The sequence below is a fragment of the Hylobates moloch genome, unplaced genomic scaffold (assembly GCF_009828535.3).
Source record: "Hylobates moloch isolate HMO894 unplaced genomic scaffold, HMol_V3 SCAFFOLD_11, whole genome shotgun sequence".
Taxonomy (NCBI): domain Eukaryota; kingdom Metazoa; phylum Chordata; class Mammalia; order Primates; family Hylobatidae; genus Hylobates; species Hylobates moloch.
Window position 1 is genome coordinate 96,874,041 of NW_026652286.1, and position 23,567 is coordinate 96,897,607.

Sequence of the window (23,567 nt, forward strand, 5' to 3'; positions counted from 1 at the left end):
GACAGAACTAATTCTGACCGAAAGTAATTTTGTTTGTACTGGGAAGAGTGGGGGCAAGAGTGTAGAATAGCAGTTTTCCTCAACGGAGGATTTGTTCTGAGCTTAGAATCAGGAAGCGAAAGCTATTCCCTTGTAGGGGACGCCTTTTGCGTCTCTCTCTTTTACTCAAGCCACCCTTGGTGAGTATTGCCCAGCCTGAGAGCTTCTCTTTCAGCTGTTTTACTCCTGTGTGAGTCTCCTGCTTTAGGCTCTCTGCTTAATGTGTTATTAGAAATTCTTCCCTTCCCCAGCCCAGCCTGTTCTATGAGGGAACTTGCCCAGGTCAGAAGTCTGCGTAGAAGCCCTTTTCTGAGCATCCTCTCCTCCTCACGCTGCCACTGTCCTCTGCGTTGCTTTTGAATTGTGAGTCATTTTGCCACACTCAGTTTTTATCCAATTTCTCAAAATAAAAACAGATATGGAATGAAAAACCTGATGTATTGGTGCTGTTTAGTGGGGGTGCAAATGTAGGCTATGTGCATATATAATATTTAAATATATTAGGATATCTTGGATGGATACAAACAAATATACTCTTATCTTTTAATTTTGGGTCCCAAAAGAAAAGCCACAAGATAAATGGCCTGTGGCAGGAGTCCATCTTGGATCACACAGCTTCTCACATGCAGCGCGTCTCTGAATGCCATGATCCAAAGTGAATGGCAGCAGAGGTTTACCGATTAACAGTAACAACAATAATAGGGACAATAGTGATGTCTGTCATCATTGATTAAATGCCTCCTATGGGCCGTGTGCTAATCTAGGGACTTCACATGTATTAATTTATATATGATGTGTGGATATTATGCTACTCATTTTAGAAAGAAAATACTGAGGCTCAGAGGGGTTAGTGACACCTATTCCATATGCCTAAGGAGTGGTGAATTAAATACACTTTTGAGAAAGTGGAATTGGTATTTGAACCAGCCTCAGGGTGTTTCAGAGATTTCCTGTTCAGTAGATACCAGTGAATCTTACACCTTCCCTACCTGGGACTGCCATTAAAAGGAGCCTTATGATTGAAATCTTTGTCTCCTTTTTTTAAAGGTTCCAACTTCCTAACTCCAACATTAACCCTTTGAATGTATTCTTATGCCAGAGAAAGGCACATAAAGTACTGGTGTTTGAACAGATAACTTCCAACATGTCTCTCTTTGTGATATGTCTTTTCTGCAGAAATCTTGCGTCACCATGGTGCACTTCTGTGGCCTACTCACCCTCCGACGGGAGCCAGGTAAGCCTAATTTGTGACTCTTACTTGCCATTGAATCTTTGGCATCTAGCACAAGGCTTGATCTACAAGGAGGCATTCTACTGAAGCTTGATGAACTTGAATTCTGGTCTGTCTCCAGTGCCACTGAAGAGTATCTCTGTGAGCGTTAACATTTACGAGTTTGTGGCTGGTGTGTCTGCAACTTTGAACTACGAGAATGAGGAGAAAGTTCCTTTGGAGGCCTTCTTTGTGTTCCCCATGGATGAAGACTCTGCTGTTTACAGCTTTGAGGCCTTGGTGGATGGGAAGAAAATTGTAGCAGAATTACAAGACAAGATGAAGGTAGTAGAGATTACCTCCTCCCTTCTTATTACATTACGTCCTCCCCTCTTATTTCCTTAATGCATACTCTTTATGATCTCTACTAAATGTACCATCACAAAACATGCTGAGAGCTCTTTCTTCCACTCTTTTCTAACTGCCATTTTTCTTCATTTGGGGGAAAAATCAATCAGAGGCATTCAAAGTATAACCGTGATTAGACAAGACCAATCACACAGTCGCTCTGCACTACTCGTCTCTTTTTCAGCCACGTCACTTTGGATGTTCCCTTTCTTTCCCATCCCTCACCCTGTTCTTCTCAGGCCCGCACCAACTATGAGAAAGCCATCTCCCAGGGCCACCAGGCCTTCTTATTGGAGGGGGACAGCAGCTCCAGGGATGTCTTCTCTTGCAATGTGGGTAACCTTCAACCTGGGTCGAAGGCGGCAGTCACCCTGAAGTATGTGCAGGAGCTGCCTCTGGAAACAGATGGGGCTCTGCGCTTTGTGCTCCCAGCTGTCCTGAATCCTAGGTACCAGTTCTCTGGTGAGTACCTCTCCCCTTTGAATTTTCGTGGTGGGTGACATAAATGGGGAAATTTTCTTAAGGTTGAGAGTGTCATAAAAAGTGTTGGCAAGGAAAACAGAACTAAGGTCATCTTTTATAGGGTCGTCTAAGGACAGTTGCCTTAATGTGAAGACTCCTATAGTCCCTGTGGAGGACCTGCCCTACACCCTCAGCATGGTCGCCACCATAGATTCCCAGCATGGCATTGAGAAGGTCCAATCCAACTGCCCCTTGAGTCCTCCTGAATACCTAGGAGAGGACAAGACTTCTGCTCAGGTAGTTAATGAGAGAATACTGCTGTTGTCAGTAACTCTGTTGCTTGAGTCTTGACTTGGTCCCCACCCAGTTCTTCCCACCTGGTAACTCAGAGGGGGTCCCACATGCTCCTTCCATATCCTCATTTAATCTCCAGGGCCTTCTCTCTAGCCTCACCTGCGTTCCTGGTCATGCTGTCTCATGGAGAAGGACTGTAGCCCTAACCTCAGCCCCAAGAAGCAAGAAGTTATGATTCTAATGTGGCTTCTTTATCTGTCCTCCACTCAGGTTTCCCTGGCTGCTGGACATAGGTTTGATCGGGACGTGGAACTCCTGATTTACTACGGTGAGGTGCATACCCCCAGCGTGGTTTTGGAGATGGGGCTGCCTAACGTGAAGCCAGGTATTTTCTTTCTTCCTTTGTAGTCATCCCCTAAGGGGCAACTCCCTGTCTTGGAATTACTGTCAAATTGCTCTCTTTTCTTTCCTTTCCTCCAGTGGTGGTTAATACATGTGAAACACTGAAATAGCTTACACTATGTCATGCAAAAATGGTTAGGTTTAATGACTGTCATGTGATATGTCTTGTAGGCAAATTTAAGTAGATCAGTAGATAATTGGGCAAAAGCCAGGAACAGATAATTTACAAGAGAAAACATAGCCAGTTTATAAACATGTGGCGATGATCAGTCTTGACAGAAATCCAAATAATCGTGTGACATTTTCACCTTTCAAATTATCAACGATTTCCAAATCTGATGCCTCATGCTTTAAAAGGTTTTCTTAAGGTTGTGAGTGTGCTAAAAAGTGAATTAACCTTTTGAGGATAAATTTGGCCATATGTGTTAAATAAATGTTAACTTTGGTAATTTCACTTTTAGAAATCTTGCCTAGGGAAATAAATCCATATATAAGTAAAAATATGCACTGAGATGTCCCCCACCATTTTAATAATATCGAGTGTTAGTAAGCAATCAAAATGTCTCTTATTGGCTAAATTTACTATGCTAGGTATACTTCATGAGTTATTATGCAGCTACTAAAATAGTGTACATTGACAGATTGAAGTAATTGGAAAAATGACCTCCAAAGAATGTTAGGTAAAAGAAAAATAAGTTATAGACAGGTTACCACTATAAAATAATCTGTGCTTTAGGAAAAACATTTTAAAACACAGGAAGAATGCAAGTAGTAATTGTGATTAGGTTGACTAAGTTTAGTTCTTAATTTCTTTTTTATCTAATAAATAATTTTTATTGATTGATTCATCACAGCTACATGCAGTCTCAACTGAGGTTTTTTTCTCTTTTTTTGAGATATAATATATGTAACAAAATTGACCATTTTAACTGTTTTTAAGTGTACAGTTCTGTGGTCTTCAGGACATTCACCTTGTACAACCATCACCACCCTTCATCTCCAAAACCTTTTTGTTTTGCCCTAGCTTCTTAATTTCTAAGACAAGTTTAACTTCTTAATAACTTTAGTTTCTCAGTTTCTTTTAATGTTTATTACTTTTGAAAATTTCCTTAAATGTATACACACTCTTTCTTGGAATTTAAATTGGTATAACCCATGTCAGTTTGCTGTGTTCTTAGGGGCTTCCTGAGCTGCCATGCTCCTGGGTTTCAATGACGAAGGACTGGAGTGCTATTGCCACTTCTGAAGCATTTACACATGGTGGAATGGACATGTCCTTGGTGACAATCATATTCAAAGTGGGACGGCTTGGGTTAGGCTCTTGCTTTTACAATTATAGCTGTTGTCAAGAAAATTCCCTGTAGTTGTTTTTCTACAGAGTACCCTACTCTCTCATTGTTAATGTTTGCTTCCAAAGTAGCTTTATACTTAAGCTCACAAATTGAACTTTTTAGTGTTCCCTCACTTGTTCAACCACTCTTCCTCAGGGCCAGCTCTCCATGCTAAGGTAATTCAAGGGGCTCCCAGCTTCCACCAAATTTGCTGTAACCACCTCCTCTTCCACGAAGCTCCATGCTCTGTCTTTATACGTTAGTTATCTGCTTTTTCCTTTCCTTATGGTGACTATTTCCTTGGGTGTCCATGAAACATTCCCATAACAGTGTCCTACTTGTCAGTTAAGATTATTTCAAAGGACTATTTTGACCAGAGAAAGTTCCATAATGTTGGATCTCAAAAGGTAAGGATTGAGATCTCACTCCCTGTTTTTCTAAGAAGTTCCCTTGGCCCCTATGCAGATTTTCTCATCTAGTCCTCATGACCAGCTCTGAAGGCCAAGGGGGGACATCAGGGACAGTCTTTACAGTCTTGTGAATCCCTTCCAGCAGGACTGCTCAAGTCTTGCTTCCCAGGTCATATATTTAGTCAAGATGACATGCTGTTGTCTACACAAGGAAGCAAATGACAACTTTAAGCGGCAGCTTGGCTCACTAAAACCATTTAGAGTTCTGCCAAATGAAACCTACAGCTATATGACAAAAACACAGTGTGTTTTTTTTTTACAAACTTAGAACGGATGTACTTACGATATTAAGAACATAATGTTTTTCTAAAATTAAATTCATAATTTAATTTAAAAATTGTATAAAAATAAAATTTACAAATAATTTTATAATATTGTTATTATGGGTTTAATCTGAGTTGAGCCCTAAACTGAGTTCCTTAAGTATATTATATTACTTAACTCTTAAAATCAAGCTTGTTCAACTCATGGTCTGTGGGCTGCATGTGGCTCAGGACAGCTTTGAATGCAGCCCAACACAAATTTGTAAACTTTCTTAAAACATTATGAAATTATTTTGTGATTTTCTTTTTAGCTCATCAGCTATTGTTAGTGTTAATGTATTTTACATGTGGCCCAAGACAATTCTTCTTCTTCTTATATGGCCCTGGGAAGCCAAAAGATTGGATACCCCTGCTTAAAATAATCTTGACGTAGGTGTTACTACCTTGATTTTTCAGAGGAAGACATAAGGCTAGCAAGCAGAGGAGCTAAAGTTTGAAATGCCTCATTTGAAAACAAAGAAGCTGAGACTCATGGAGGTGAAAATAATTTGAGCCAGGCTAAAATTATAGTAGATAATCCACATATAACACTTACAATTCATCTGGCATTGTTGTAAACAGGTTAAATATGTTACCCCATATCATACTCATGCCACCCTTTCTGACTCCTCAATATAGCACCAGCTCCATTTAAACCAGCTGTCTCTGGGAATGGAAAGGGACCTTGCTCATCACAAAAGCTGCTCCCCCATCATATATCCAGACATCTGGATTGTGTAAATGTTATTTTTTGAACTAGTGTCCTATCATATATTTGATTGGCAACACCCATCTTATTTAGAAGCCAGTTTGGTGTTTGGCATATCCTATGGAGAAGAAATTAAACTGAGCCAGATTCTATTGTCATACCAAATCCCAGGACTACTGAGAATATAAACCTATGATCCGGGAACTGCTTTGTAAAAATGGGTTAGAGGAATTTAATTATATAGCCTCTCATATTTTCTGTAAAGCTAGAGTTAACCTAGCCGTTCTCATTGCATCTCTATCTCAATACTAGCATTTCAATTCCTGTATCAGCCCTCACTTTCTTCTAAAAATAGTCACAGCTATGGCTTTGACAACATGGCCAGATAGACTGGGCTCCTGTGGTCACCCCCACACCATTGTTTGGGTGATGATAATAGAATCCAACATGTATCTCAGTGTTTCCCTTTCTTTTGGGGACTATCAGTGAGTTATTCATACCCAAAGCAGACAGACTTACCCTGGTGGGTATAATACTTATACTTTCAATGCTTATAAATTGTCAACCTCAAAATTGTCCATGTGAGTATCACTTTTTTCAAAGCTGTAATTAAAGACTTAAGGCCCATGTGATACATTTCCCATTTATTTGATTTGAAGAAAAGGTTTGATTCTGCAGACAAACTTGTCTGATTCTTTTGGCAAATGCTGGAACATTTTAACCTAATGTGTTTCATTCATTTGCCTAGCTGCCAGGAAACTAGTAATCGGTGACAATATTTTAACTATTGCTTGTGTCTACTAACTTCTATCCTCTTTCTTCTCTTTCATATCTGTTCTGTTTTTGTCTGTCTTATATATTTGTAACTCCCCTTGACCCCATTGCAAGCAGTTATGGTATATGAATCATCACAGTGTTTTAGATTTGAGTTTTCTTAGCTCTTAATTGAATTCATTACCATTGATTCTTAGGTACTAGGATTCTTGAGTTCCTTTTTGTCTTACGGTGGCTTTATCCTTTCTGAACAGGTCATTTGATGGGAGATCCATCTGCAATGGTGAGTTTCTATCCAAATATCCCAGAAGATCAACCATCAAATACCTGTGGAGAGTTTATCTTCCTCATGGACCGCTCGGGAAGTATGCAGAGCCCCATGAGTAGCCACGATACATCTCAGCTGCGCATACAGGCAGCCAAGGTAAAGCTAATTTCTTTTCTCTTCTGGGTCACATGCTCAAGTGAGGATGAATCTGAGCGGTTAAATTAGGTCTATCTGGAGCCTGAGACAGCAGCACGACCACCCCGAGGCTAGCCTTGGAATGTAAGAAGGCACAAGGTGGGGGGTGGCCCACATCCTCAAGGAGAGTCCATTGACAGGGCCCATGTGTTTTGGTGAGCCTCTCTCACTCCGTCTCTTCATACTCTCCTACCTTCAGGAAACACTGATTTTGCTGCTGAAGAGCTTACCTATAGGCTGTTATTTCAACATCTACGGATTTGGCTCTTCCTATGAGGCATGCTTTCCGTAAGTTTCTGGAAAGACAATAGGGAGTACAAAATGAGACTTTAAAGAAAGGGACTAAATTGTTGAAGGGGTTACTGCGGAGTTGACTTCGGCATTGGGGGTTTCAGATAAGACTCTCTTTTAATGGGGGTTTTGCAATTCAGGGACTCTATACTGGGCAAGGTTAAGTAACCCTCATGTAACTGGGTGTGTTTGTCTTTCTCAGGGAGAGTGTGAAGTACACTCAGCAAACAATGGAGGAGGCTCTGGGGAGAGTGAAGCTTATGCAGGCCGACCTAGGGGGCACTGAAATCTTGGCACCACTCCAGAACATTTACAGGGGACCCTCCATCCCAGGCCACCCCCTACAGGTAGGAAGTGGAACAGAGCTAACAGAAGAGACAGCAAGTGTGTAATCTCTAAGAATCTATGCCCCTGAGCTTTATGCAGTATGTTGAAATATAGTTTGCAATTCACGGTCTTCTGTCATTATAGTAAACAGAAAAAAAAAAGATGATGCATTTTTCTTCTTCCTTAACTCCATGCGATGGACACTGGAAGGCCTTTTATGGAGTGCCACAGTAACTTAGATGCAGCTAGGAGGGGAGGTGCTAAAAATTCCCAGGGTTCTGAACAGATCATGTGAGAATGTGGTGCTAGTGACTGAAACAATAGGGATTTCATGCCTCTTTGAAGAGGCACCAGAGCCTCTGCAATGAAATAGGTGGATTTTTCAAGGGCAAATTTTGGTTTCTTAAAATGAACTTGCCAAAGACCTGATGAACATTTTCTTTCTTTGTACAGCTTTTTGTCTTTACAGATGGAGAAGTTACAGACACATTTAGTGTAATTAAAGAAGTTAAGATCAACAGACAGAAACACAGGTAGGAAGAACATGTGATTTCTGGGTGATAGGTGCTAAGTAGACACACAGACTCTAGTGCTACATGATGCCAGTGTTGACATTCCTTGAAGAGGACGAAATGATTTCAGAATTTAGTTTTAGCAGCCGAAAATTTATTTCTCCCTATAAAAATTAAAAACAGTTTTCCAAATAACTTCAACAACACAACAAAACCATTGTTTCTTATTCTTTCTAAACTACAATGGACACAAGAATTGAATAGTAAGATGTTAATTTTTTTTACTATAAACATTTTTAGGGAAGTAAAACATGCAGAAAACTACACAAATTATAAGTATACAACTGGATAAATTATCACAGTGAATGCACTGTGTGATCGCCACACAGGTAAAAACTGGAATGATAGTAGGCCTCTCCATCTGTACCCTTTTCCATCATGTCCTATTCCCTGTCACTACACACTAAAACTTTCCTGACTTACAACACCATGGGTTATTTCTGCCCGTTTTTGAGTGAAAATAAATAAGTTATACAGTGTGCTTTAGTTTCTGTGTATATTGTTTCTTTCCTTTCAGCAGTGTGTTGAGAGATTCATATATATTTTGAGTATAGCCATAGTTATTTTTCACTGATGTATAGTATTCCACAAAATGACTATGCCATAATTTATCTATTGATTTTAATGCTGTTGGACTTTGATTTGGCTGTTAAAAATGATGCTTCTGTGGACAGTTTTGTATTCTTGTACATGTATTGTTTTGCATACACGTGTATATGCATACGTACATATTTATATATGTAGATTTTTCTCTGAGTAGACAGAGTTGTAGAGTTTCTAGGGAATGCCAAACATTTTTCCAAATGATTCTACTCATTTAATTCATTAAATTGTAGGAGTGTTCCAATCACCTCATTTCCTATCCAAAACATGATATTGTTTGTCTTTAAATTTTAGTTTTGTGTGTGTGTCGTGGTGTCTTTTCTTTGAGACGGAGTCTCGCTCTTTCACCCAGGCCGGACTGCAGTGGCGCTATCTCGGCTCACTGCAACCTCCGCCTCCTGGGTTCACGCCATTCTCCTGCCTCAGCCTCCCGAGTAGCTGGGACTACAGGTGCCCGCCACCGTGCCCTGCTAATTGTTTTGCATTTTTAGTAGAGACGGGGTTTCACCGTATTAGCCAGGATGGTCTTGATCTCCTGACCTCTTGATCCGCCCACCTCAGCCTCCTGAAGTGCTGGGATTACAGGCGTGAGCCACCGCGCCCAGCCCCTTATTATGGTTTTAACTTACATTTTCCTGCTGATGAATGAAGTTTAGCACCACTTCATATTTATTCGCCAGTTGGAGGTCCTCTTTTGTGATGTGCTTTCAAGTCTTTTTCCTGTTACTTATTTATTTCTATTAGATTGATTTTCTTATTGATCTATAGTTCATTCTGTCTTCTGGATACAAGCTCTTTGTTGACTGTATGTTCTAGAAATACTCTATAGTTTGCTCTTAGCTTCAAAATGTATTCGAGTAATAGTTGTTAATTTTAATGTAGTTCGATATTTTTCAGTCTTTATGTTTAGTGTATTCTGTGTCCTGTTAAAAAGTCTTTCCCTATCCAAGCTTTCGTATATTTGTAATGTGGATATCAAATTGACCCTATTCCATTTATGGAAAAGTTTGTCCTTTTCTCACTAATGCACAGTGTCATCTGTGTCATCAATAAGCACCTGTATACATGTACATTGTTTCTGGATCCTCTGTTCCATTGCATTGGTCTATTCATCTAGACGTGTGCTAGAACTACACCATATAAATTAGTACAGGTTCATGATAAATCTTGATTTCCAATAGTGATAAGTCCTCAATTTTGTTCATTTCATAACCAAGACTGTCTTGATTACACTTGACTCTTTGTATTTGTATTTTAGCATTAGCTTGTCAGTTTTTACCAAAAAAAGGAAACCTATTGGTATATTGGCTAGAATTGCACTGACTAGATCTATTTAAGCGGGATTTACTATTTACTGTATTGAGCATTCCAATCTATTTACATAGTATATTCTTTCATTTACTTTGGTCTTTTCTGATTTCTTGAAGTGCTTGTTTCCAACATTTTATTGAGAAACCTTAAACATATAGAGATGTTGCAAAAATAGAACAATGGGGGCTGGCTGCAGTGATTCATGCCTGTAATCCCACCACTTTGGGAGGCCGAGGTGGGCAGACCACGAGGTCAGGAGTTTGAGACCAACCTGGCCAACATGGTGAAACCTTGTCTCTACTAAAAATACAAAAATTAGCCAGGGCATGGTAGTGTGTGCATGTAATCCCAGCTACTCAGGAGGCTGAAGCAGGAGAATTGCTTGAACCCGGGAGGTGGAGGTTGCAGTGAGCCGAGATTACACCGCTGCACTCCAGCCTGGGTGACAGAGCAAGAATCCGTCTTGAAAAAAAAAAAGAACAATGGATACCATATGCCTTTCACCCTGGTCTACCAGTTGTCAACCTTTTACCACATTTGTTTCAGCTGTGTTTTTTGTCTGAAATATTTGAGGGCAAGCCACAGATATCATAACCCTTCATATATAAACCCTTATGCACTCATCTTCTAAGAACAAGAACATTCTGCTGCATCACAATAAAGCTATTAAATTCAAGACATTTAAAGTTGAGATAACACCATTATCTAAATGCAGGCCATATTTGTCAATTTTTCTTTATGTTCTTTTTATTAAGTTCTGGGATACATGTGCAGAACATGCAGGTTTGTTACATAGGTATACATGTGCCATGGTGGTTTGCTGCACCCATCATCTACATTAGATATTTCTAATTCTATCCTTCCCCCAGCCCCCCACCCCATGACAGGCCCCAGTGAGTGATGTTCCCCTCTATGTGTCCATGTGTTCTCATTGTTCAACTCCCACATGTAAGTGAACATGCAGTGTTTGGTTTTCTGTTCATGTGTTAGTTTGCTGAGAATGGTGGTTTCCAACTTCATCCATGTCCCTGCAAAGGACATGAACTCATCCTTTTTTATTGCTGCATAGTATTCCGTGGTGCATATGTGCCACATTTTCTTTATCCAGTCTATCATTGATGGGCATTTGGGTTGGTTCCAAGTCTTTGCTATTGTGAACAGTGCTGCAATAAACATATGTGTGCATGTGTCTTTATAGTAGAATGATTTCTGATCATTTGGGTGTATATCCAGTAATGGGATTGCTGGGTCAAATGATATTTCTGGTTCTAGATCCTTGAGGTATCCCCACACTGTCTTCCACAATGGTTGAACTAATTTACACTCCCACCAACAGTATAAAAGCATTCCTATTTCTCCACATTCTCTCCAGCATCTGTTGTTTCCTGACTTTTTAATGATAGCCCTTCTAACTGGTGTGAGATGGTATCTCATTGTGGTTTTGATTTGTGTTTCTCTAATGACCAGTGATGAGGAGTTTTTTTTCATATGTTTGTTGGCCACATAAATGTCTTCTGTTCATATCCTTCACCTGCTTTTTGATGGGGTTGTTTGTTTCTTTATTGTAAATTTGTTTAAGTTCTTTGTAGATTCTGGACATTAACCCTTTGTGAGATGGATAGATTGCAAAACTTTTCTCCCATTTTGTAGGTTCCCTTTTCACTGTAATGATAGTTTCTTTTGCTGTGCAGAAGTTCTTTAGTTTAATTAGATCCCATTTGTCAATTTTGACCTTTGTTGCCATTGCTTTTGGTGTTTTAGTCATGAAGTGTTTGCCCATGCCTATGTCCTGAATGGTATTGCCTAGTTTTACTTCTAGGATTTTTATGGTTTTAGGTCTTATGTTTAAGTCTTTAATCCATCTTGAGTTAATTTTTGTACAAGGTGTAAGGAAGGGATCCAGTTTCAGTTTTCTGCATATGGCTAGCCGGCTTTCCCAACACCATTTATTAAATAGGAAATCCTTTCTCCATTGCTTGTTTTTGTCAGGTTTGTCAAAGATTAGATGGTTGTAGATGTGTGTCATTATTTCTGAGGCCTCTGTTCTGTTCCATTGGTCTATATATCTGTTTTGGTACCAGTACCTTGCCATTTTGGTTACTGTGGCCTTGTAGTATAGTTTGAAGTCAGGTAGCGTGATGCCTCCAGCTTTGTTCTTTTTGGTTAGGATTGTCTTGGCTATATGGGCTCTTTTTTGGTTCCATATGTAATTTAAAGTAGTTTTTTCTAATTCTGTGAAGAAAGTCAATGGTAGCTTGATGGCAGCATGGCCATTTTCACAATATTGATTCTTTCTATCCATGAGCATGGAATGTTTTCCTATTTGTTTGTGTCCTCTCTTATTTCCTTGAACAGTGGTTTTTAGTTCTCCTTGAAGAGGTCCTTCACATCCCTTCTAAGTTGTATTCATAGGTATTTCATTCCTTTGTAGCAATTGTAAACGGGAGTTCTCTCATGATTTGGCTCTCTGTTTGTCTATTATTGGTGTCTAGGAATGTTTGTGATTTTTGCACATTGATTTTGTATCGTGAGACTTTATTAAAGTTGCTTATCAGCTTAAACAGATTTTGGGCTGAGACGATAAGGTTTTCTAAATATACAGTAATGTCAACTGCAAACAGAGAGCATTTGACTTCCTCTCTTCCTATTTGAATACCCTTTATTTCTTTCTCTTGCCTGATTGCCCTGGCCAGAACTTCCAATACTATGTTGAATAGTAGTGTGAGAGAGGGCATCCTTGTCTTGTGCCAGTTTTCAAAGGGAATGCTTCCAGCTTTTGCCCATTTGGTATGATATTGGCTGTGGGTTTGTCATAAATAGCTCTTATTATTTTGAGATATGTTCCATCAATACCTAGTTTATTGAGAGTTCTTAGCCCAAAGCGTTGTTGAATTTTATTGAAGGCCTTTTCTGCATCTATTGAGATAGTCATGTGGTTTTTGTCACTGGTTCTGTTTATGTGATGGTTACATTTATTGATTTGCATATGTTGAACTAGCCTTGCTTCCCAGGGATGAAGCTGATTTGATCATGGTGGATAAGCTTTTTGATGTGCTGCTGGATTCGGTTTGCCAGTATTTTATTGAGGATTTTCACATCCATGTTCATCATGGGTATTGGCCTTAAATTTTCTTTTTTTGTTGTGTCTCAGCCAGGTTTTGGTATTAAGATGATGCTGGCCTCATAAAATGAGTTAGGGAGGATTCCCTCTTTTTCTTTTGTTTGGAATAGTTTCAGAAGGAATGGTACCAGCTCCTCTTTGTACCTCTGGTAGAATTCAGCTGTGAATCCTCCAGGCCCTGGGCTTTTTTTGGTTGGTAGGCTATTAATTACTGCCTTAATTTCAGAACTTGTTATTGGTCTATTCAGGGATTCGACTTCTTCCTGGTTTAGTCTTGGAGTGGGGGGTGTATGTGTCGAGGAATTTATCCATTTCTTCTAGATTTTCTAGTTTATTTGCATACAGCTGTTTATAGTATTCTCTGATGGTAGTTTGTATTTCTGTGGGATCAGTGATGATACTCCCTTTATCATTTTTTATTGTGTCTATTTGATTCTTCTCTCTTTTCTTCTTTATTAGTCTGGCTAGCGGTCTATCTACTTTGTTAATCTTTCAAAAAACCAGCTCCTGGATTCATTGATTTTTTGAAGGATTTTTTGTGTCTCTGTCTCCTTCAGTTCTGCTCTGATCTTTGTTATTTCTTGTCTTCTGCTAGCTTTTGAATGTGTTTGCCCTTGCTTCTCTAGTTCTATTTAATTGTGATGTTAGGGTGTCGATTTTAGATCTTTCCCACTTTCTCCTATGGGCATTTAGTGCTATAAATTTCCCTCTGAACACTGCTTTAGCTGTGTCCAGAAATTTGGTGCATTGTGTCTTTGTTCTCATTAGTTTCAAAGAACTTATTTATTTCTGCCTTAATTTCGTTATTTACCCAGTGATCATTCAGGAGCAGTTGTTCAGTTTCCATGTAGTTGTGCGATTTTGAATGACTTTCTTAATCCTAAGTTCTAATTTGATTGCACCGTGGTCTGAGAGACTGTTTGTTATGATTTCCGTTATTTTGCATTTGCTGAGAAGTGTTTTACTTCCAATTATGTGGTCAATTTTAGAGTAAGTGTGATGTGGTGCTTAGAAGAAGGTATATTCTGTTGATCAGGGGTGGAGAGTTCTGTGGATGTCTATTAGGTTTACTTGGTCCAGAGCTGAATTCAAGTCCTGAATATATTTGTTAGTTTTTTGTCTCATTGATCTAATATTGAAAGTGGGGTGTTAAAGTCTCCCACTATTATTGTGTGGGAGTCTAAGTCTCTTTGTAGGTCTCTAAGAATATGCTTTATGAATCTGTGTGCTCCTGTATTAGCTGCATATATATTTAGGAGAGTAAGCTCTTCTTGTTGCATTAATCCCTTTACCATTATGTAATGCCCTTCTTTGTCGTTTTTGATCAAGAAGTCCTTGAAGAAATAGGTTTTAGTGAATACTGTTTTTAGTGAAAGCAATAAATGAAAATCAGTATTTGAGTGTTACGTCTGTTCCTTACTCTTGGGCTGTTATTTATTCTTGGCATTTTCAACAGACAGAACTGGCAAATGTTTTTAAAAAATTCTGAAATTTTTACTTATGCCCCTGTTTCAAAGGTAGCAGTGTAGCATTCTTCCTCTTTTCTCCAATTCTGTATTTATGTCTTCCTTTCTATAGTGAGATAAACCTAGCTTCCAGCAAAATCAGTAAACTTACTCATTTCTTCAATCTACCTATAAGTAGTCCACCCTTAACCATCGGGTATACCTTCCAAGACTCCTAGTGGGTGCCTGAAACTGTGGATACTACCAAACCATATATGTACCATTTTTTCCTATACATACATACCTATGATGAAATTTAATTTATAAATTATAAATATCTATCTGATACCTGAGACTGCTACTAAGTGATTAACGGTAATATAGACAGCATGGAGATGCTGGGCAAAGAGGATTCATGTCCAGGGTGGGATTGAGCAGCATGGCACAAGGTTTCATCATGCGACTCAGAATGGGATGCAATTTAAAATGTATGAATTGTCTATTTTTGGAATTTTTTTATTTAATATGTTTGGACTGCAGTGGACTGCACATAACTGAAACTATAGTATGTAAAACTGCAGATAAGGGAAGCCTTCTGTACACACAAAATCTCTCTGTAATATTTTATAATTCTCTGTGTAGAGGGCTTCATGCATTTTTTTATTAAATTGTTTCCCTAGGTGTTTGATGCTATTTTAAATAGTATTTTTTAATAATTTTATTTACTGGATGTTTATTTCTATATAGAAATGAATTTCAATAGCTTGTTTTACCTTGACTTGTATTTAATGATGTTAATCAATTTAGATATTAATTAAATTATATATTTGCAGACTCTTTTAGATATCCTATGAAGAATCACATTTGCAAAAAATACCAGTTTTATTTTTCTTATTTTTTTAAATTTTCTCTTTTTTTTATTTAAAAAAAAAATTTCTTTCCTTCTGGATTAGCCTGGAGAGAACCTCTAATAGAAATCTGAATCAAAATGATCATATCCTTATTTTATTTTGGACCTCAAAGGGAGCATTTCACCTTTGCACGATTAAGTATGGTGTTTGCTGTAGGGGTTTCTCTTTTTTTGTAGTTATCCTTTCTATGATTAAGGAAATTCCCTTTTATTTCTGTTTTGAGGGTTATTTTCTCTCTTTTCTTTCTTTTGTTTTGAATAATGAATGATTGTTAAATTTCATCAAATGTATTTTATGCATCTGTTTAGATGAATGTGTGATTTTATCCTTTATTATTTTAAAGTGTGAATTCTAATTATAATTCTTAAATGTTAGACCAACCTTGAATTTCTGGAATAAAACCAAAGTAGCTGTGATGTATTAATCTCTTTCACATATTTTTTCATTCAGTTGGATAATACTTTTTTCAGGATTTTGAATCTATTTTCATGGGAAATATTGACATATATTGTCTTATCTTGTCAGGTTTTAATATCAATTTTATGCTAGTATCATAAAATGAGCGTGAAGGTTGCCTTTTTTCCTTGCTCCAAAAGGTTTTCTTTCATAAATACTTATTAGAATTTGCCAGCAAAGCTCTCTTGGCCTGGATTTTTTTGAGAAAATTTTTGTTTGGAACTATTCGTATTTTATGTGTTCTTATTTTTTATAAAAGTTTGTATATTTTATTGAAGTTCTTTGCATGAAATTGTCTATGATATTGCCTAATAATGTTATTAAATTTTGTAGAGTATGTAGTGATATTACCTTTTCTTTCCTAATGTTGGTTATTTGTGCCTTTTCTATTAATATTTCTTTCCTTGCACTGGATATTTATCAATTTTAATAATAATTTCAAAACACCAGCACCTTTGGGTTTGTTGGTACTTTCTATCATATAAGTGTTTTCTATTTCATTAATCTCTGCTCCTATATATCTTTACTATTTTCTTTCTTTTACATTCCTTGGGTTCATTGGCCATCCTTTTTTAACATCTTGAGACAGACGCTTGATAGTTGATTTTTAGACTTTCTTTTCTAATGTATGTGTATTCAGAGCTATAGATCTAAGCACATCTGTAGCTGAATTTTAAATATGGATATGCCATTTGCCATTGTCATCCACTTAAGAATATTTTCCAATTATCATTATGATTTCTTTTTTAAGCTTGTATAATTCACAAGTACACCGCCTAATTTCCCAGTATTTGAGGATTTTCTATTTTTGTTAGTTGTCAAATAAAAAATTATAGAAATTAGATGATCCTCTAGATGACGTCTTCCCTCTGAGAGGATTCATTCTTTTCATTCTTTGCTTCTGAATGGTCGCTGGACAGACCGGGAACAGACCATCTTAATCCAGTCAGGGTCTGATGAACTTCAGTCGCGGTGATGGCTGGTCTATTTCTGATTCACCTCTACCTCTGGGATGTAGTCCTTTAGGGTTGTATCCTAAATTCTTAGTTGTTTACAAGAACACCTTCACTATGGAAAGCGCAAATTGATATTTCGTTCCTCCCACCTGTGTGTAACCGCTTGGGTTTTAAGTCATCTGCTTTTGTACTTGGCACTTGCTTCAAAGGGTCAAGGAACATCAGATGCTGGGCTCATTTCTCTTGGCTTCTCTCTTCTCCCAGGTCTTGGCCTATAGATTTTTATCTTGGTAGACCTTTGATGTTTTCAAACAAATTATTGTAAATATTGTATACAGCTTTCCTAGTTCTCTGCTGGCTTGAAACAATTTACAGTGGCATTGCTGTGAGCAGAACTTTCCTAGGGTGTTATATTTTAAGTCAGAAGTCATTGATTTAAGTTACAGTTCTTCTGCTTGCCTGCAGAAGATAAATCAGCTAATCTCTCTATGCCTTAGTTTCCTCACATGAAAATTAGAAACCTAATAGTACTCACTTGACAGATTTATTGTTACGGTTAAAAGAGTATACTTAGGGAAAGTATTAGGAACTGTGCTAGATAAAAAAGTAAGTGCTATATAAAATTTTGCTATTATTGAAATATTTTAATTTTTATTATCATCCACATGCAGCACTGTCGTTGAGTTCTAGTCAGTCATCAATATATATTTTTTTGATTGTTTAGAGACAGGGTCTGTCACTTTGTTGCCTAGGCTGCTCTTGAACTCCTGGCACTGGCCTCCCAAAGTGTGAGCCACCACACCCAGCCAATATTGTTTAGTTTTGATTTTATACAAAAGACCTTAAAAAATATAACAGCACTTTATAACATAGGCTACAATTCAAAGATCATGTTAGAAACTTAAAGGTTGTGATATCAAGATGCTGTCATGCTGTAGTATTTAGGAAGTATTGTTACAGGTAGTTCCAGTTAGAAGTCTGTTCCTGAGTCTTACGAGTGTAGAGCATTGATCCTAATGCTGATGCCACTAGATTTGGGGATGATGGCTCAGACTAATCTAAGAGAGACTGATACATAAACCAAAATTGCAGGGTATTAATTTACAATGAAAACTCTGTCATGCCTTCCAAAAGTGCCTGTGCTAGTACTACCAATATATTCTTTTTTTGTATATAATTCTATTTGGGAAATTGCATTATGTTTAAGAAGTTACTTGGTGCACATGGACTAGGGCAGGACAAGAACTCTCCATCTAGAAGTGCAGGAGGCACACTTCCTTTCTCTAAGAATAGTCTTGCTTGGGGAGATATGGTACCAGCACATCATTAGGGAGGAACTGGTGTTAGTTTCTATCTTTCTGTTAGTTTGCCAGAGGGATCCTGCAGTAAGATCAGTGGTCCAGTGACATTGCTATCATTTAGTAGTTGCATGATCTCGGAAAGATTTCTTAAATGTCCTGGGCCTCCGTTTCTTATCTGCAAAGTGGAGCAGAAGCCTGCTTTTTAGGGGTCTTGTGATAATTAAATTGCATCATTGATTTAAGGCATTTTTATACCTCCTAAAATATAGAATATGCTCAGTAAATGGTAGCTGTTACACTTTTGGTCAAGAAAGTAGACTATTTCCTTATGTATTTTTGGCCATTATGTATTAATTTTATATTTTCACTGTTTAATGCCTGCCTCTAACTTCTGTCCTTTTACAATTGCAGGTGTTTCTCATTCGGTATTGGAGAAGGTGCCTCTACCAGCCTAATAAAAGGTATTGCCCGGGCATCAGGGGGCACCTCAGAATTTATCACAGGCAAAGACAGGATGCAGTCCAAGGTGAGGGACAGACTGACTGTGTCTGTCTAGAGGTGGCAATCCAGACCAAAGTGGAACGGGGTGGGGAACACTGTGCAAGGGCAGGAGTAGCAACTTTCCTCCAGGATACCTGTTCCTGTATCCCCAAGGCCTTAGGCTGTATACTTAGTTGGGCTACTTTTGGCCTCATGTAATAGAAGCCCACTGTAGTATCTGGAAATACGACATCTGGTTCCAGTAGCTGCAAGCTCGGAGACAAGATGCTGAAAGGCATCAGGGCCTTTGCATTTAAGACCAGACACAGACAAACTAAGAGCGTTGACTGTCAAGACTGCAATTCTAGGTCTGCGCTTTAGAACTTCTTTTTGTACTACATGCATCCTCCATGCAAAAGATACAAAAAAAAAGGAGAAGGAATAATCATGATATGTCTAATGGATTGGAAGAGGTAGTAAATTGCTATTCCATTTCATCTTTCTGCAAAAGGAGAAGACCCATCTGGTGGTATTTCTAAGCTCCTCTTTCCCAGTAGGTGCCACTTCTTATCTAGTCCCCTTCTCCAAGGGTCTCGTTACTCAAACATTTTCTTTATTTACAATTATGTGACTAAATATTTCAGCTTTGGCTTATTCATATGTAAAGCTTCTTCATATGTAAAGCCCATCTCCTAGAATAGTATTGAGGGGTAGGCATGACATGTATTATGTATCACATCTGATACATAATAAATGTTCAGTTAATTGTAGCTGCCATTGTCTGTATCATTTGTGTTTATTCTGTTCTCTTCCCCCCATTAGGCTCTCAGGACTCTGAAACGCTCTCTGCAGCCTGTGGTAGAGGATGTCTCTCTGAGCTGGCATTTGCCTCCTGGTCTGTCTGCTAAAATGCTTTCCCCAGAACAGACTGTCATCTTTAGGGGTCAGAGATTAATCATCTATGTCCAACTGTCCGGGAGGATGCCAGTGAGTTCTCATTCTTATTTGTTCCTCTGGTCAAAGAGCTACCACATTGACCATTCCACTAAAGCTGGTAGGTGGATTTCAATCTCAGCCAGAGACGGCACTTGCCAAGTAGAGCTAGCCTACTTCCTTCCCATCATTTCAGGTCTCTGGTTTCCTAGGCTACCTGATTCTTCATCAGATATTTTAATACATTGTTTTGGGTACCTGCCCCTGTTCTGATCCTTCCATGGATGATCTCTTTCTTCTGTCATTTCTACTCATCTCTAATTTGCAGGCAGCAGAGACAACAGGAGAAGTATGCCTCAAATACACACTCCAGGGCAAGACTTTTGAGGATAAGGTGACATTTCCTCTACAACCCAAGCCTGATGTCAAGTGAGAATTCAGTTTTCCCTTCCTTCCTTCCTTCCTTCCTTCCTTCCTTCCTTCCTTCTTTCCCTCCCTCCCTCCCTTCCTCCCTCCCTCCCTCCTTCCTTCCTTCTTTCCTCTGCCATCTTTGGGGATTAGATTTCTTCTCTTAATTCTGGGCTCCATTGTAGCTGTTTTCCTACAATCATTTTTTATTTCTAAACCACACAAGTCTTATCCCTCCCCTTATCTGACTTTATCTTAACTCTTCTATTCCTAACTTTTAGGAGCCCTGAGAAACTGGTATATGGATGTCTTTCCCTACATTTCAGTACTTTTTTATTTTTTCCTTTCAGCCTCACCATTCACCGCCTTGCTGCCAAGTCCTTGCTCCAGACCAAGGACATGGGCCTCAGGGAGACTCCAGCAAGTGATAAAAAAGATGCATTGAACCTTAGCCTTGAGTCTGGTGTCATAAGCTCCTTCACAGCTTTCATTGCTATCAATAAGGAGCTCAACAAGCCAGTTCAGGGGCCTCTGGCTCATAGGGACATCCCGAGGCCAATTCTGTTGGGTGCTTCTGCCCCGTTGAAGATAAAATGCCAATCAGGTAATGAGTTTTATTACATTCAAATTCATATAGAATAAAAGATTCTGACTATCTGAGCACATTATTTAAAGGAAAAGGCTGTGAAATGTTCTTAAGTGACTTTGTTTTCCTTATACCTCCACATCTAGGATTTCTGGTTAGTGTTAAACTTTTCTGTCCCAGGGAACTAGAATGCATCCCATTGGCAAGGAGATTTAAAATAATCCAAGAGAAAACAAAAAAACAAACATTAAAATGTAGAAAGTGCAGGTAAATACTGAGTAACCAAACTGCCTAATCTGAAGCTGATTTATCTTTTTTGTTGAGATACAATTCAAATATCATACAATTCACCCATTTAAAGTGTACAATCCAATGGATTTTAGTATGTTCACAGAGTTGTGCAACCATTGATTGCCACAATCAATTTTAGAGCATTTTCATCACCCAAGAAATAAACTTCATAACTATTAACAGATATTTCCCATTTCTCTCCCTGACCCCACTTATCTTCTCCTCCACTCCCCTCTCCACCAGTCCCAGTAATCACTTACCTACTTTCTATCTCTATATATTTGCCTATCCTGTCTTTATATATTTGTTCTGGACTTATTTTCCTTCTTTGTTTTTGAGACAGGGTCTCACTCTGTTGCCCAGGCTGGAGTATAGTGGCACAATCATGGCTTACTGCAGCCTCAACCTCCCAGGCTCAAGCAATCCTCCCACCTCAGCCTCCTGAGTGGCTGGGACTACAGGTGCATGCCACCATGCCCAGCTAATTTTTTTGTATTTTTCGTAGAGATGGGGTTTTGCCATTTTACCCAGGCTGTGGCTGGCTTATTTCACTTAGCATAATGTTCTCCAAGTTCATCTATGTTGTTGCAAATAACAGAATTTTGTTCTTCTTTATGGCTGAATAATGTTACATTGTGTATATATAGTACATTTTCATCATTCATTCATCCACTGATGGATACCTAGGTTGATTCCATGACTTGGCTATTGTGAATAGTGCTGATATCTCTTTGATATTACTGATTTCCCTTCTTTTGGGTATATATCCAACAGTGGGGTTGCTGGATCATATAGTAGCTCCATTTTTAACATTTTAAGGAGCCACAGTTTTCCACAATGGCTATACTAATTTACATTCTCACCATGGTATGCAAGCATTCCCTTTTCCCCATATCCTCGCCAGTACTTGTTACCTTTTGTCTTTTTGATGATAGCCATTCTGACAGGTATGAAGTGATATCTCATCATGGTTTTGATTTGCAATTTCCTGATAATTGGTAATGCTGAAATTTTCTCATATACCTGTTGGCCATTTGTATGTCTTCTTTTAAGAAGTGTCTATTCAAGTCTTTTGTCCATTTTTAAATAAGGTTATTTGCTTTCTTGGTTTTGAGTTAAATTCCTTCTGTACTTTGTATATATTAAACCCTTATCAGATGTTTGGTTTGCAAATATTTTCTCCCATTCCGTAGGTTGTCTCTTTACCATGTTGATTGTTTTCTTTGCTATACACAAGAGATAACTTTGCTTTTGTTACCCATGCTTTTGAGGTCATATCCAAAAATTATTGCCCAGACCAATGTCATAGATATTTTCCCTTATGTTTTCCTCTAGTTGTTTCATAGTTTCACCTCTTACACTTAAGACTTTAGTTCATTTGAGTTGGTTTTTCTATGTGATGAGAGATAAGGGTCTAATGTTATTCTTTCATATGTGTATATCCAGTTTTCCCAGTGCCATTTATTGAAGAGATGGTGTTTTACCTGTTGTGTTCTTAGCACTTTTGTCAAAAATTAGTTGGCTGTAAATGTGTGGATTTATTTCTGGGCTCTCCATTTCTGCTGCATTGGTCAGTGTCTGTTTTTATGCAAGTACCATGCTGTTTTGGTTACTATAGCTTTGTAGTATATTTTGAAGTCAGATAGTATGATGCCTCCAGCATTTTGTGTGTGTGTGTGTGTGTGTGTGTGTGTATGTGTTTTCTCAAGGTTACTTTGACTATGTTTTTATAATTCCATACAAATTTACGATTTTTTAATTCTGTGAAGAATGTCTTTGATATTTTCATAGGTATTGCATTGAATCTGTAAATTGCTTTGGGTATTATGGCCATTTTAGCAATATTTATTCTTCCAATTCAAGAACGTGAGATATCTTTACATTTATTTGTGTCTTCTTCAATTTCCTTCATCAATATCTTACAATTTTCAGTATAGAGATGTTTTACCTCCTCAGTTAAATTTATTCCTAAATGTTTTAATTATTTTGTAGCCATTGCAAATGAGATTGTTTTCTTGATTTCTGTTTCAGAGAGCTTGCTGTTTGTGTATAGAAACACTAATGACTTTTGTATGTTGATTTTATGTCCTTCAACTTTGCTGAGTTTGTTTATTCTATTTAACAGTTTTTTTTTTTTTGGTAGAGTCTTTAGGGTTTTCTATGTTTAAGATCATGTCATCTGCAAACAGGGGTAGTTTAACTTCCTCTTTTCCAATCTAGATTCTTTTTATTTATTTCTCTTGCCTAATTGCACTGGCTAGGACTTCCAGTACTATATTGAATAGAAGTGGTGAAAGTGAGCGTCCTGGTCTTGTTTCTGATTTTAGAGGAAATGCTTTCAACTTTTCCCTCTTCAATATTATATTAGCTGTGAGTTTGCCATAATTGTCTTTATTATGTTGAGGTACCTTTCATCTATACCTAATTTGTTGAGAGTTTTTATCATGATGTTGCATTTGTTTAATACTTTTTCTGCATCTATTGAAATGATCATATGTTTTTGTCCTTTTTTCTGTTAGTGTGATCCATGTTTATCAATTTATGTTTATTGAACCAACTTTTCGTCTCTTGGATGAATCCCATTTGATAATGATGCATGATCATTTTAATGTACTGCTGAATGTGGTTTGCTAATATTTTGTTGAGGATTGTGCATCTATGTTAATCAAGGATATTGGCCTGTAATTTTACTTTTGTTGTTGTATCTGGTT

General features: G+C 38.0%; 1 protein-coding gene across 3 annotated transcripts in view; it reads left to right on the forward strand.

The window, feature by feature from the left end:
- Positions 1 to 23,567, forward strand: part of VWA5A (von Willebrand factor A domain containing 5A) — a 32,219-nt gene that overhangs the window by 823 nt on the left and 7,829 nt on the right. For 2 of the 3 annotated variants that reach the window (XR_009215735.1, XM_032167779.2), the window contains exons 1-14: positions 245 to 402; positions 1,216 to 1,273; positions 1,392 to 1,594; positions 1,897 to 2,119; positions 2,241 to 2,416; positions 2,684 to 2,798; positions 6,656 to 6,825; positions 7,064 to 7,152; positions 7,358 to 7,502; positions 7,936 to 8,015; positions 18,570 to 18,684; positions 19,461 to 19,625; positions 19,900 to 20,000; positions 20,330 to 20,583. Coding sequence is in view for 2 of the 3 variants with exons in the window: in XM_032167779.2 (XP_032023670.1) it covers positions 1,231 to 1,273; positions 1,392 to 1,594; positions 1,897 to 2,119; positions 2,241 to 2,416; positions 2,684 to 2,798; positions 6,656 to 6,825; positions 7,064 to 7,152; positions 7,358 to 7,502; positions 7,936 to 8,015; positions 18,570 to 18,684; positions 19,461 to 19,625; positions 19,900 to 20,000; positions 20,330 to 20,583 (1,879 nt within the window). In the remaining variant the exon portion in view is untranslated. Of the gene's footprint in view, positions 1 to 244; positions 403 to 1,215; positions 1,274 to 1,391; positions 1,595 to 1,896; positions 2,120 to 2,240; positions 2,417 to 2,683; positions 2,799 to 6,655; positions 6,826 to 7,063; positions 7,153 to 7,357; positions 7,503 to 7,935; positions 8,016 to 18,569; positions 18,685 to 19,460; positions 19,626 to 19,899; positions 20,001 to 20,329; positions 20,584 to 23,567 lie in introns of those variants that run through there. The other variant, XM_032167778.2, reaches the window with a different exon arrangement.